The following is a 14009-nucleotide window of genomic DNA, read 5'->3' on the forward strand; positions in this document are numbered from 1 at the left end:
CTTACAGAGCCCTTTAGCTATTGTAAGCTACCACAGAAATGATACCAGGCTGACGTGCCAGGCACCTCTCCGAAATCCTTGGCTGTGCAGGGATCTGGAGACAACCTTGTTTTATTTAGCTGAACTGTTACACCAGGCGCAGAATCTAGAAAGGGCTGGGAGCAGATCTAGAATTTTGTAGAGTCCTTTTTTTCAAGTGGAGGGGGAAAGAGCGCTATAAAATTAATACCCTGTGCAATTACTGGCAACATGACCTTAGCTGACCTCAGGAAAGGACACCGCCAAGAGATCCCGCTATTATCAACTGAAGAAAAGCAAAGGCAAGTGGGCCCCATGGGGCTGCTCAGCGGGGGACACGGCCATAAAGCTGCTAGTCACCTGCCTGGGTTTGAGATGGGGGCTCATCACTGAGGCAGGTGTGTTTAAGGCCGCTGGGCAAACAAAAAGCCTTCGTGTGTCCTTGGAGTAAACCAGGGGTGTCCAACCTTGGCAACTTTAAGACTTGTGGACTTCAACTCCCAGCTTTGCTGGCTGAGGAACTCTGGGAGTTGAAGTCCACAAGTCTTAAAGTTGCCAAGGTTGGACACCCCTGGAGTAAAACCTTGAGATGTTGCTTCGGTCAAGAGAAGGATTAAGGGGAGGGTCCTGGCTCTACCTTCCTGCTAAAGCCACAGAAACAAACCTGGGGTCCCGAGGTGGCCTCTCCTCAGGGACATTGGAGCTGTGTCATTGTCTCAACCATCTTCCTTTCAGTTCAGGTAGAACTTTGACTCAGTAAAAACGGACAGGTCAATTCTGAGTGCAGAAGAGATGGGAGGCAACCAGAGAAGAGTTCCCAAATCAGCCCCCCACACACACACACTCTCCTGATGGAAGGCAGAGAACAGACAGGGTGGAGCTGAAAAGGTGGCAGGTGCAGCCAAAACCTGCCTGGGTTGGCGTGTCCTCGAGATGGGAGAGGGGGCAGGGAGAGTTAATCTATTGCATGGATGCCTTTCATTGGCTAACATACCAGCAGGATGCATTCAAAAATGGATTTTCTAATAGATGCTGGAGGATTAGATTAGATTGCCATAGGCCAGAATTGGTAAAACAGAACAGCAAAAGCTTGTGTAGCGTCTTCATCTTCTTTTAGCTGGCAGAGTTGGAGGGAGCTTCTCTGAATAACCTCAAGGCTGTGCGGAAGAGGTACAAGTATCCAGTTTGCAAAAGTCTAGGATACCTGAAAACCAAGAACGGCAGTATTAAAACGCCTCCAAGGGAAACGTGCCCACCGTGGCATCCGAGAGTGTCCCTCAACTTTTAACAAGGGCAGAATTCAGGTCCCCCACGACAATGGTTAAGCACACAGCAGATTAAGCAGACAAATACATTGGTGCATCCTTTACATTTATCTCAAAATCTCAGCTACCTGAAAAAGCATTTTATCAGAGCGCAGGGTTCAATTATCTGTGCTTCACCTGGCATCTAATTTCAATGCAATCTCAACGCTTTCATTCAGGACCTCAGCTATTTTGGAGGGCAAGGCACACCATCCCGGCATGGGATGGAAGATGACAGCAGGGCCTGCTGGTCTTGTTGAGTCATGGGTGGTCGGAGATCCTGCCTCAAAAAGGGTTCTTTTTCCTGTTGCCTCCCACAGTTTAACAAAAGTATTCGTTAGACAAAATTATTCAGCCTTGCAAGTATGAAGTAGGAACTGTTAGGGACAGAACGGTTGGTTTCCAATTTTCCTGTCTGTCCTCAGAGGTTTCACGTTCACTGGCTCCAATTCCATTTAATTTAGGAACTCAAAGATCCTGTCAAGCTGTTTTTTTTACTGATAAATATTTGTAGCTGAGGGTTAAACTTGGTGCTCTCTGAGCTTGGTTGCTTTCTTGCAGATGCTTCATTACCCAAACTAACATCATCAGTACTAGTAGAACCCCTCAAGCTGTTTTAAAAAAGAAAAACCAGCCACGTTAGGGCTTAAAGCATAGAGTGAAGGTAAATGTTTTTAGTTTCTATTCTTATATAACATCCATAAATGGCCTAAGTACATAAACATTCGAATTTGTTTTGGGGTGAATGACTTGACTTTCTTTTCTGGGTGGAGCAAATCATAGCTGGCTGAGGAATTCTGGGAGCTGAAGTGCACAAGTTTTAAAAGTTGCCAACTTTGGGGAGCCCTGTGTGACTTGATTCTACTGGGCCCTTCTCAAAGTCCCTGGTGTCTTTCAATGCGCCAACACTACACAGGCGGGAGAGAAAAGGGGAGACTCAGCTGAGGGCATCCAGCCTGGCATCCGTCTCCTTCCCAAGGACAGCTTACCTGCAGAGGTGCAGCTGAAGACGGATTGGGCCAGCTGAAAGAAAGACTCTCCAAGAATCGACTTGAAGTCCATCTGGCCAGTGAAGACGAGGCCTTGAGTAGCGTCTTTAAAGAGCAGGTCGCTTCCTCCATATCTCAGCGACTCAAAGAGCTGAAAACCACTTGTCTTGCTTGATTCCTGAAAGGAAAGAGGCCAAACTGGAGAGCAGGGACTGCCAGCCATACCTGTTGATTGGGGGAGAGAGGAGGTGAACAGGTGGACTGCATGGGATGTTGTCCTAGTGGTCGTTCTGCTGCTTGCTTCGCATTGCATCTTTTGCCAGCTTGACATCGGCAATGGCGGGAGGGGGAGAGATTGGAATATGGGGGTCTGGGAGGGGGTTGGGTTTGAAGCAGACTCTGGGGAGCCCCAACCCAGTACAAGAGCAGCCAAAGGAATGTGGAGATGGGAAAGGCGTGATCGAAGGCAGGGTCCCTTTCCAAAACAACCCAAGAACTTTTAATTGGACATTGATTGATAATGGGGGGGAGGGGTGGCCAGAGGAAAGGGGGGAATTAATTGCATTAATTGATTTTGGGGCCAAGCCAACAGATCCTTCCCGTCTCATCTGTAACCGCTTTGTTCTCAGCAAAGGCTACTCTTGAGAAAAGAAAGGAGCCAGGAGTCGGTCTTCTTTGCTACCTGAACTAAGTGCGATGGAGGACAGATGTCCTGATCATTGCAATTTGTGTACTCAATAGTCACAACTTCTATGCAATGAAATCAGTGTGTGCGTGTGTGTGTGTGTGTGTGTGTTGTCATTTCAGCATCACTGAATTGCAAGCACTACAGGTTATTCTTGACTTAAAACCATTCGTTTAACAACAGTTCAAAGTTAACGACAGCACTGAAAAAAGTGACGTGTGATCTGTCTTCCAAGTTACGACTGCCGCGTCCCCCACAGTCGCACGGTTGCAATTTGGGCCCTTGCTAAGCAACTTGCATTTATGGTTGCGGCCTCCTGCAGTCACGCAGTTGCCATTTGCGACCTTCCCAGCCAGCTTCCAACAAGCCAAGTCAACGGGTAGCCAGATTCACTTAATGACCACTTAAGGGAAACACAATTTGCTTAACAATAATGGTGATTCACTTAATGACCGAGATAAATATGATTGCAAAATCAGGTCCTCTCATGTGATGTCTAGATTAACAACCATAACTCCCTAGTGTCTGAAATTCCAGTCCCAATTGGGGTCATAAGCTGAGGACTCTCTGTATACCCAACTATTTTCCTTTTTTCTTTGTTTGCAGTTGAGGTGCCCAATTAGAGTCCTTCAAAATGTTCATTAAAACAGTTACATCCATAAGACCAAATATTTGCTCTGCTTGGAAATACATGTGGGAAGAATGAAAAGTGGCCAACTCTGAGCAGGTCCTTCCACAGCTGGGGTGCCAATAGTGTGAACTCCCGACTCTCTCCGGATGCTGTCCCTGGAAAAGAGGAGCAAGCCGACGGCTGGAAACCCTGGGCCAGGGACCCCTGCAGGCATCCTAGCCTCCACCTCATTGGAAGTGGACTTCCTGGCTCTCCTCCAATCCGATGCCGCAGCCAGGATGGATCCCAAAGACTGGCTGCTTCTCAGGGGGATGATGAGAGAAAACTAAGGCTAAAACTTTGATTCTTTTTGTTAGTTTTCATTGTTTTTATTTTTTGTTTTAAATATGATTTTACATTTTGTAAGCCGCCTTGCGTCGCCATGGGCGAATAGGCGGCAATATAAATTAATCAATCAATCAATCAATCAATCAAATAAATAAATACATACATACATACATACATACATACATACATACAATGAACGGTTGCAGGAACTGGGCCTAGCTAGTCTAGGGAAGAGAAGGACCAGGGGAGACAGGAGAGCAGTCTTCCAGTATTTGAGGGGCTGCCACAGAGAGGAGGAGGGGGTCAAGCTATTTTCCAAAACACCCAAAGGCCAGAAAAGGAATAATGGATGGAACAAGGAGAGATTCAACCTGGAAATAAGGAGAAATTTTCTGACAGAGACAATCAACCAATGGAACAGAAGTTGCCTTTGGAAGTTGTGGGAGCATCATCACTGGAAGCTTTCAAGAAGAGACTGGACTGCCATCTGTCAGAAATGGTGTAGGGTCTCCTGCTTGGGTGGGGGGTTTGGACTAGATGACCTCCAAGGTCCTTTCCAACTCTGTTAATGTGAATCTATCTAAGATGATCAAAGGTCTGGAGACTAAAATATGTGAAGAATAGTTTCAGGAACTGGGCCTGGCTAGTCTAGGGAAGAGAAGGACCAGGGGAGACAGGAGAGCAGCCTTCCAATATTTGAGGGGCTGCCACAGAGAGGAGGAAGGGGGTCAAGCTATTCTCCAAGGCACCTGAATAATGCCAGACAAGGAATAATGGATGAAAACTAAACAAGGAGAGATTCAACCTGGACATAAGGAGGAGTTTTCTGACAATGAGAACCATCCACCCATGGAACAGAAGTTGCCTTCAGAAGTTGTGGGAGCTTCATCACTAGAGGCTTCCAAGAAGAGACTGGACTACCATTAGACGACCTACAAGGTCCCTTCCAACTCTGTTAATCTGTATGTATATACCCCGAATTAACTCTTCCCCCAAGATGATGCCCTTGAAGGAAATAAAATTGCAGGAAGATGAGCAGATCTGCAGGCAGACATTGTCCCTTCCTGTTCTGACAAATGATAATACTGACACGCCTTCAAGCGTCAGCTGTCAAGCTTACCTGGGACTTTGCCAGGAAATCCTGGATCTTAGTGACCGTCACCGGCCGGGTCACCACAACGCTGGGAGGAACAGAGCCCAGGTTGCAGGTCCTCCAATTGGTTATGGGTGCTCGGCTCCCATCTGGGCAAAGGAGTCCAAAATCCCCAGGAGAGCAGCCAGCGGCCCATCCTGAGCTATTCAGATCTGCAAGGAACAAAGGGACCGACTTGAGCTATTTAGCATCGCAACATTTTCTGCCAATCTCCCCAAATAGTGATATATGATCATTGCTGATTTTCTGAGCACTGAACTTGAAGTGCCAAGGACAGAAAAGGTTCCTAGCCAAAAAACAATCGAGGTTTGGCGGGGAGGAAAAAAGCAGAAATGGTGAATCCAAGAGGAACCTGCAGAGCAGCTCCATGGAGGGAAAAGACCTCCAGAGTCATAAGGCAGATTCCCTCAGTTTCTGAGTCTGCAGCTCCTCTTGTTAGGGTCCGTTCTAAGCCAATGTCTCCCCATCTAACTGGATGCTTGCTGGCTTTGTGCTTGTTGATATGCAAGTGTGCATCTTTTTGCTGTGACCGTCCCTGGTGCTGTTACTGGCTACACGTCCAGAGGCCCCACAGTAAAAGCCCAGCCCCTCCTCTCCTCTTCTTGTTTTCTCTCCTGGCTGCTCCAACTTGCAGGGGTTCTGCCATCCAACAAGCTCATTGGGAAAGGAGAAGACAGGCTCTAGGTTCCTCTTCCTCCCCTGCCTCAATTCTTCCATTTGGGCATCTGTAATGAAGCGTTTTGATAGAGCTGGCTGGGGAATTCTGGGAGTTGAAGTTCACAAGTCCTTAAGTTTCCAAGGTTTGACACAGAGGTGGGGTTCAGCTGGTTCTGGCCAGTTCTGGAGAACCGATAGCGGAAATTTTGAGTAGTTTGGAGAACCGGCCAATGCCACCTCTAACTCGCCCCGCCAACCCCATCTCTTCTCCGCCTCCCATTGAGTCCCAGCTGATCGGCTGGGTCTCCTTTGGTTGCCCTGCCCAGGAGAACGGAGCTGGAAAGCAGGTTAGTGGGGTGGGGAGGGAAGGGGCATTTTGCAGTATCCTTCCCCTGCCACACCCACCAAGCCACACCCACAGAACCAGTAGTAAAAATTTTTGAATCCCACCACTGGTTTGACACCCTCGGCTATAACATCTGGAGGAAATTTAACCTGAAGATTATCATGGCGATTTACCAAAAGCTGAAAAGATAACAGAAAATATCTTACATTCAATGTTCTGAAGTAGGTTATGATGTTCCAAGAGAGCCACATCACCGAAGCTTCTCCCAGTGGGGTCACCCAAGAGGCACCTGGAAGATTAAAAAAACTGTGCCAAAATGAGCTTGTATCCAAAGGAATTTTATAAACCCACACAAAATCACAAGTCCCAAAGTCAGGTCCCTCCTAGCCCTTAAGGCCTGGCCCCATAGTAATATTTTACTCAGAAGGGAAGCTTTTTCTCCAGGGTGGCTCACCTGAGGGCCCCCAGGTTGCCATAGTACCGTTCATGATGATTAGCTGCACACCTGGAGGACGCCTTGACTCTCCCCTCTTGTCCAATGCACACTTTGCAGAGGTTTCCACTGGCTCCTGGCATGCAGCCTTTCCAAAAAAAATTCTGGTATGCTTTGAGAGAAGCGGAAAGGGCAGCGGTTACTCAGCGGGATTATGCAGTGCTGCTTTTTCACATGGCACGGCCAGCCAATGTGGGCAGCACTGCTAAATAGAAAAAGGTGAACTTTGGTGTTCTATATTAACATAAGAGCTGCCGCGGCTCCAAGATCTTGTACATAAGACATAAAACATAAGAATTTATTTGTCATTACACTCGCTAACGGGTGCAACGAAATGAGGTGCTCTTCCAGAAAGTAAAACTGGACAAACACCACTAAAAGAAAAAAATTGAACTAAACACAACCAACCACACAATAATCTCTATGCAATTTAAAAATGTCCTTAAGTACAGATCTATACATGAAATAAAGAGCTTGAAGTACACTGGTCTCGCGTCTCTTTCGTACCCGATCTAACATTTGGTTTCTTAGAATATTAGCAGAAGGGGGCTTTCCCCAGTCTTCTGATTACAGTGCAAAATCAGGGAGGGATGGAGGCAGCAAACAGGAAAGCATCGTTGCTACCATTTGGGTAACTGCTCAGCGCCTCTAGGTGTGCAGGCAGCATAACCTCTGCCGAGCAGCAGCTGAAGAACAAGAATGGGGGAACCAGAAGCTCTCACCCCTCCCCCCCCTCCGTGTTCATGAAGTCTACTGTTAGACTTAAGTGTAGTACGCAAAATTATCTGCTAGAATCAGGGGTGGGATTCAAATTTTTTAACAACCGGTTCTGTGAATGTGGCTTAGGTGATGGGCGTGGCTTGGTGGCCATGTTATTGGCTGGGTGTGGCCAACTCAATATCACTTACATCGAGGCACGCATCTCCTCGCCTGGCCTCTCGTGACTGTGGGGATGCTGCAACAGTCGTAAGTGTGAAAAATGGTCATAAGTCGTTTTTTTCAGTGCCATTGTAACTTTGAAGGGACACTCCACACAAGCAAAGTACCAGCAAAGGAGGGGAAGAAAACTTTCAGAGTTCCAGAGACAGGAAGTCTAGTCCTGCCACGAATGTAAGAAGGGTTAACGGAGAGGCAGTTTCTGTAAGCAACACCAGAATGTTTCCTTCCTGCCTTCTTTACAGGATTAGGACAGTAATTTCTTCTAACAACCGGTTCTCCGAACTGCTTAGAATGTTAACAACCGCTTCTAGCGGATAGGTGCAAACCTGTAGAATCCCACCCCTGGCTATAATGTCTTACCAGTCAATGACTACTTCAGCTTCAACCACAACAATTACAAGAGCACACAACAGATACAAACTGTTGTTATCGACTATTGAAGCATTTTCCTATCCTATAATTTATAAGAAGGAACAAACAGTTAGATATGGGGAACTATTGGATGAAAAGGGTGAACTTAAATCAATACAAAGTTTAGAGGAACAAGGTATAAAGATGAATTGGTTTTCATAGGCGCAAATACATTCAAGGTATGATGAAGATTCTAAAACAGAGGGATTCTATGATAAACAGACTGATCTAGATAAGATTTTGATGGGTACTGATGAGAAGGTGATTAAAAAATTATATGGTTATTTACTGGGAATTAAATTAGAAGAGGAACAAGTTAAAGAAACTATGATTGTTTGGGGGAAGAATTTTGGGTATGGGATTGATTTAGAGAAATGGCAAAAATTGTGGTCTCAAAATTATAAAATGACAATGTCAACAGCATATAAGGAAAATTTGTATAAGATGTTTTACAGGTGGCACTTTCCCCCGACAAGAATAGCAAGAATGTTCAAGAACAAATCTGAAAAATGCTGGAAATGTCATCTGATACCTGGCTCATATTACCATATGTGGTGGACTTGTGAGGACGCTAAAAAATATTGGACTAAAATTGCATGTGGTTGGAAAAAATGACAAAAAAAACGTGTAGATTTGAAACCGGAGTTCTTTTTATTGGGAATCTTACCAGATACATATAGTAAAGATTTGAAATACCTGATTGTAAATGTGTTAACAGCGGCTAGGATTGTATTTGCTAAAAACTGGAAGAATGAGAAAATACCATCACAGGAAGAAATTATTAAGAAAATATTGGAATGTGCTGAGATGAGTAGATTGACATTTGAAATTAGAGAGCAAGAGGATAAACAATTTTATGAAATTTGGGATCTTTTTTATCAGTGGCTAGATGACAAAATACGATAATAGAATATTTAGAAAGTTAGATAGCAAGGAATACTTTTATTTTTTTTTTGCCTATGTTATTTGACATTATATCTATAAAGTGTTTTTAGGATAGATTTGGTATGATTATATTATTTGTTATAGAATAAACTGTTTAAAGTATTGTTCTCTCATAAAGCATGAATGATTAAAAGTATAATTAAATGATTTATTAATAGCGATATTAGGATATATAAGTTTGGATTGACAATATGAGTTGTTATGTAATATAACTGCAATTGAGACTACGAAATGAATGCACAAAATCGATGAACCAACCGACACACTGTACGTACATAAGAGAGTTGATGTTTTAATGTTTTGTTTGTCTTGTTTGTTTGTAGAAAATCAATAAAATTGTTTTTGGAACAGATACAAACTCAATGTAAACCACTTCAAACTCGATTGCAGAAAGTACGACTTCAGCAACAGAGTGGTCAATGTGTGGAATGAGCTACCTAACTCTGTGGTTACATCCTCTAACCCTCACTCCTTTAATCTCAAACGATCCACTATTGACCTCACCCCCTTCCTAAGAAGTCTGTAAGGGGTATGTGTAAGTACACACCATCGTGCCTACCGTCCCTGTCCCCATTTATTCATACCTATTTCCTGTATTCTTACTCGTGTTTATACTTTTACCTATTATCTTGTAAGCGATTGACAAATCAAATAAATCAAATAAATAAAAATAAAATTAAATGAACCTTCCAGATGCCGCTGCTCCGCCACTGACTGGGAGGCACAAAATGCTGGAGTACAGGGCTTGCAATCTTTACTGTACAGGGAGTCCTCGCTTAGCAACTGCAGTTTGGGACCAACAACTCAGATGCTAAGCACTGTGGTCACTAAGCAGAAAATAATGTGAGTGTTCATGACCTTACTTCCGCTTTAGTCCTTAAGCAAGGTGCCAGGGTTACCAATTTGACTTTTGCAGCTGTTTGTTACAAGCCAATTGCAAAGCACCAAACGGCCATCACGCGGCCACAGGATGTGGCAACAGTCGTAAATGCAAGGATTGGTCACAAAGCTATTTTACACCGCTGTAACCTTGAACGGTCACTAAATGAAGTAATCGGTAAGCGAACCATACCTGATGATGCCCTCCCCCTCGATTGCTCAAGAGGCGCATGAGAAAGGTCTGCTAAAACTCTCTGTGCCCCGTGGTATACAGAGGAACTGAGAGGGATGAAACGCATGAGGAGATGTCTAGAGCACCGCTGGCAGAAGACAGGAGATGAACTTGATCGAACACAGGTAAGAGCTGCTACTAAGTGTAGATCCTTCTCCACACTAATTGCATCTGCAGATAATCGCCCAGTGACCCTCTTTAAGGTGAGCCTCCTCCTCCTGGGGAAGGAGGAGATTGAGGACCACCTGAAGGGCCGTGCTGAGGAATTTGCAGGTTTTCTGGAAGACAAAATCACTCGACTTCGTTCCCAGTTAGATGCCGGAGTGGTTGCTGATCCAGCAGAAGCTTCTGAGGCAGGTTCTGTTATCTGGGAACGGTTAGGATCCTAGGGAGTATGCGCGCGAACACCTGTATTTTAGACTCATGTCCTTCCTGGTTTGTGAAAGCTTCTCAGGAGGTGACAGGTGGGTGGACTCTGGCCGTGATTAATGCTTCTCTACAGGAGGGGACGGTACCCCAGCACTTTAAGGAGGCCGTGGTCCACCCTCTTCTTAAGAAGCCATCGCTGGACTCTACCCGGTTGGATAATTTCCGACCTGTCTCCAATCTTCCCTTTTTGGGGAAGGTTGTTGAGAAGGTGGTCGCGCAGCAGCTCAAGAGGTTTCTGGATGAAACAGATTATCTCGACCCCTACCAATCAGGATTCAGGCCTGGATTTGGGACAGAAATGGCATTAGTTGCACTTTTGGATGATCCCTGGAGGGAGCAGGATGGGGGTAGTGCATCCATCCTTGCTTTACTTGACCTCTCGGCGGCTTTTGATACCATTGTCCATGGGAGTCTCATGGGATGGCTTCAGGGATGGGAGGGGAGGCCTTGCGCTGTCTTGGTTCACTTCCTTCCTCTGTGGCCGCTCTCAGTCGTCGTTGATAGGAGGGGAGAGATCCAGCCCTCGCCCATTGCTTTACGGGGTTCCGCAGGGCTCGGTACTCTCTCCACTCCTGTTCCACATTCATATGAAGCCGCTGGGTGAGATCATCCATCACCATGGACTGAGGTATCACCGATATGCTGATGATACTCAGCTGTATGTCTCGGACCGTGGTGAGTTAAGTGTTGCTGTGTCCTCCCTCTCGTAATGCCTGGAGGCTGTTATGGGCTGGATGGGGAGCAACGGGTTGAAACTAAACCCATGCAAGACCGATTGGCTCTGGGTTTGGGGTTCATTGGCTCAGGGAGAATTACCACCTTTAGTCTTGGATGGGGTGGCACTACCCCAAACAGACCCTGTGCATAATCTGGGGGTTTTCCTGGACTCACGACTCCTGTTCGAAGAGCAGGTGACGATCGTGGCCAGGAGGGCCTTTGCGCAACTGTGGGTTGTGCACCAGTTATGCCCTTTCCTGGATCAGCGGTCCCTACTCACAGTCACTTATGCCCTGGGTCACTTCCCATCTTGATTAGTGCAACACGCTCGACATGGGGCTGCCCTTGAAGAGCATCCGGAAGCTCCAGTTGGTGCAAAATGTAGCGGCCCTCATGGTTTTATGCAGACCCTGGTGTGCACATGTGTCACCTTCCTGCGGGAGCTGCATTGGTTGCTGATTTGCTTCCGGCTGCAATTCAAGAGGTTGGTTGTCCCCTTTAAAGCCCTTCATGGCTTGGGACCAGGTGATCTGAGAGAACGTCTCCTGCCGGTCACATCCACCCAACCCATCAGAGCGGGGAGGCAGGGAACGTTATGGGTCCCATCCCCGAGGGAGATACACCTGGGGGGACCCAGAAGAAGGGCCTTCTCTGTGGTGGCTCCCTCTCTCTGGAACATCATCCCCCTCCCAGAGATTAGAACAGCCCCCACTCTATCTCTCTTCCGAAAGGCACTGAAGACCTGGTTCTGCCAGCGGGCCTGGGGAACCCAGAGAAGGATGGAGACCATCAGGTGGCTAGTGTGATCTGCTGTCGTCAGGGAGGGGGGTGGCAGTTGGTTTTTTATTTATTTTTTGTTTTTGTTTTTCCCAAATTTTGTTCTATTGTACTTTGCTAATTTATTTGATTTTTTTGTTAGTTTTTATTGTTTTTATTTTTTGTTTTAAATATGATTTTACATTGTGTAAGCCGCCCCGAGTCACCACGGGCAAATAGGCGGCAATATAAATAAAATAAATAAATAAATAAATAAATTTTATTCCTCCCCTCCCACCAACAACAACTGAGCCAACTATTTTTAAATGTCAGCTCTTGGGTGTTATGGGTTTGACAGGCTGAAAAGCCTCAGATGACTGCTCCGTTTGAGCCTCAGGAATCAGAGATATTCTGTAAAGTTGTTTTCTCACTAAAAAAAGTGGCCAGTCTAGTTTGGAAATCCGTAATCAGAAACACAGCAAGATCTTTTGCCAGATCTGCCCAGGTGGTTAAAGATGAAGCACAACATGAGCAAAACAGGCACCCAAGCTGGTAATATTCTTAGGAGGTTATTTTAAAAAGAGATGGGATGGAGAGCAGATCCATTCAGAGCTCCTGGCCCTGAAGACTCAGTGGGTCGGGGAGCAGTAGACACCCAACCACCAGCTGCAGGGAAGAAGACTGAGAGAGGAATGTCCCAGTTTCCTCTTTGTAGCCACGCTGGACTTGGGAGAAACAAACTGGGGGACTAAGAGGGCTTTGCTGAAATCAAGCAGATCCGTTCATAGGAAGATCTGTTGGGAAGCTCATCTCAAAATCTGTTCTGTATCTCAAGTCCACCAGGTAGCAACAGCAATAACACTTAGACTTACATACCGCTTTATAGTGCTTTCCAGCCCTCTCTTAAGTAGTTTTACAGTCATCCTATTGCCCCCAACAATCTCGGTCCTCATTTTACCCACCTTGGAAGGGCGGAAGGCTGAGTCAACCTTGAGCCTGGTGAGATTTGAACTGCCAAATTGCAGGCAGCCAGCAGGCAGCAGAAGTAGCCTGCAATACTGCACTCTAAGCACCAGAGGCTTACCAGAGGTGAGGTTGCAGGTGCTGCTGCCATTCTCCAGGGCCCCAACAGTGTACTGCGAAAGCAGCAGCCACCCACCTGGGCTGTACACATGGCTGTGGCAGGAGCGCTTTCCCCTCAGGGAGTATCGGCTTACTTGCTGGTTGGCCTTTCTTACCAGGACTACGAAGTAGAGTGGAGGAAGACCTGTGTGGCGAGAGCACACCGTTAACTAAAATAGCCTTAATCTTCTTGAGTTGATTCTCTGTTTGGGTCTATCTGGTGGGGCTATTTTGCAACTCCTGTAAGGACTTGCCTTTCCTAACTCAAGAAAGTAAAAACTCTTGAAATTGAGTATTTCAAAAGGAACCTTTTATTGAGCAGAAGTGAAAACAGGACAAAGGCAAAGCAGACTCTAAACCCCCTTAAGGCAGTACAATTAGACTTAAGGCATTAGAAATCCCTCCCGCCAGTCCAATGTGGATTCAGCCAATCCACAGATGTGCAGATGTTATTGTAATGGCTGTCCTGAGAACCAGATAAGCAGGCATTCCCAGGGTCATCTTCTGATGGCTTTCAGAGTGAAACAACCCACATGGCCCTCCCCCCTAATACATTCCCCAAAAGGTGAGAAAATCCCAGGGCACTCAAGCGCCAGGATAAATGTTACAGAATAGCAGTTGTCAGAGGCAATAAGAAAGAATGACATTCAAGGTCCCACCCCCTTCTCCCAATTGAATGGCAGTATCACTTTAGGGGTCTGACATCTCCCTAGCACTTTACCTGCTTTTACTGAAGTGATAAGCAAGGCTGTTTACGTATTACTTTAGAACAGCGATACTTGATAGTTTTGTAACTCTAGAAAGTGCTTTCAGTTGCCACGACCATCGCTGTTGCACAGGGCAGCTCTGCTAGTGGCAGAAGAGGACAGAGAAACGCTGTGTGGCCTGAGCTCTCTCAAAACAAACCGCACTGTTTTTCCACATATCACATTTACTGCTGTTTATTTTATTTCATTCAGGGAACATTACTTGTCAG

The 14009-nt window shown here is 46.0% G+C and overlaps 1 protein-coding gene across 2 annotated transcripts in view; it reads right to left on the bottom strand.

The window, feature by feature from the left end:
- Nucleotides 1-595: 595 nt before the first annotated feature.
- Nucleotides 596-14009, bottom strand: part of LOC113422152 (ovotransferrin-like) — a 31670-nt gene continuing 18256 nt past the window's right edge. For both annotated transcript variants that reach the window (XM_026682910.2, XM_087943058.1), the window contains exons 12-17: nucleotides 12996-13178; nucleotides 6565-6715; nucleotides 6317-6399; nucleotides 5075-5259; nucleotides 2312-2489; nucleotides 596-1222 (exon numbers count right to left, since the gene is read on the bottom strand). In XM_026682910.2, the coding sequence (XP_026538695.2) occupies nucleotides 1170-1222; nucleotides 2312-2489; nucleotides 5075-5259; nucleotides 6317-6399; nucleotides 6565-6715; nucleotides 12996-13178 (833 nt within the window). In that variant the 3' untranslated portion in view covers nucleotides 596-1169. The remainder of the gene's footprint in view (nucleotides 1223-2311; nucleotides 2490-5074; nucleotides 5260-6316; nucleotides 6400-6564; nucleotides 6716-12995; nucleotides 13179-14009) is intronic.

Source organism: Notechis scutatus, chromosome 13, assembly GCF_049901735.1.
Source record: "Notechis scutatus isolate UNSWTSFEM ecotype Mainland chromosome 13, rNotScu1.2, whole genome shotgun sequence".
In the NCBI taxonomy this organism is placed as follows: Eukaryota; Metazoa; Chordata; class Lepidosauria; order Squamata; family Elapidae; genus Notechis; species Notechis scutatus.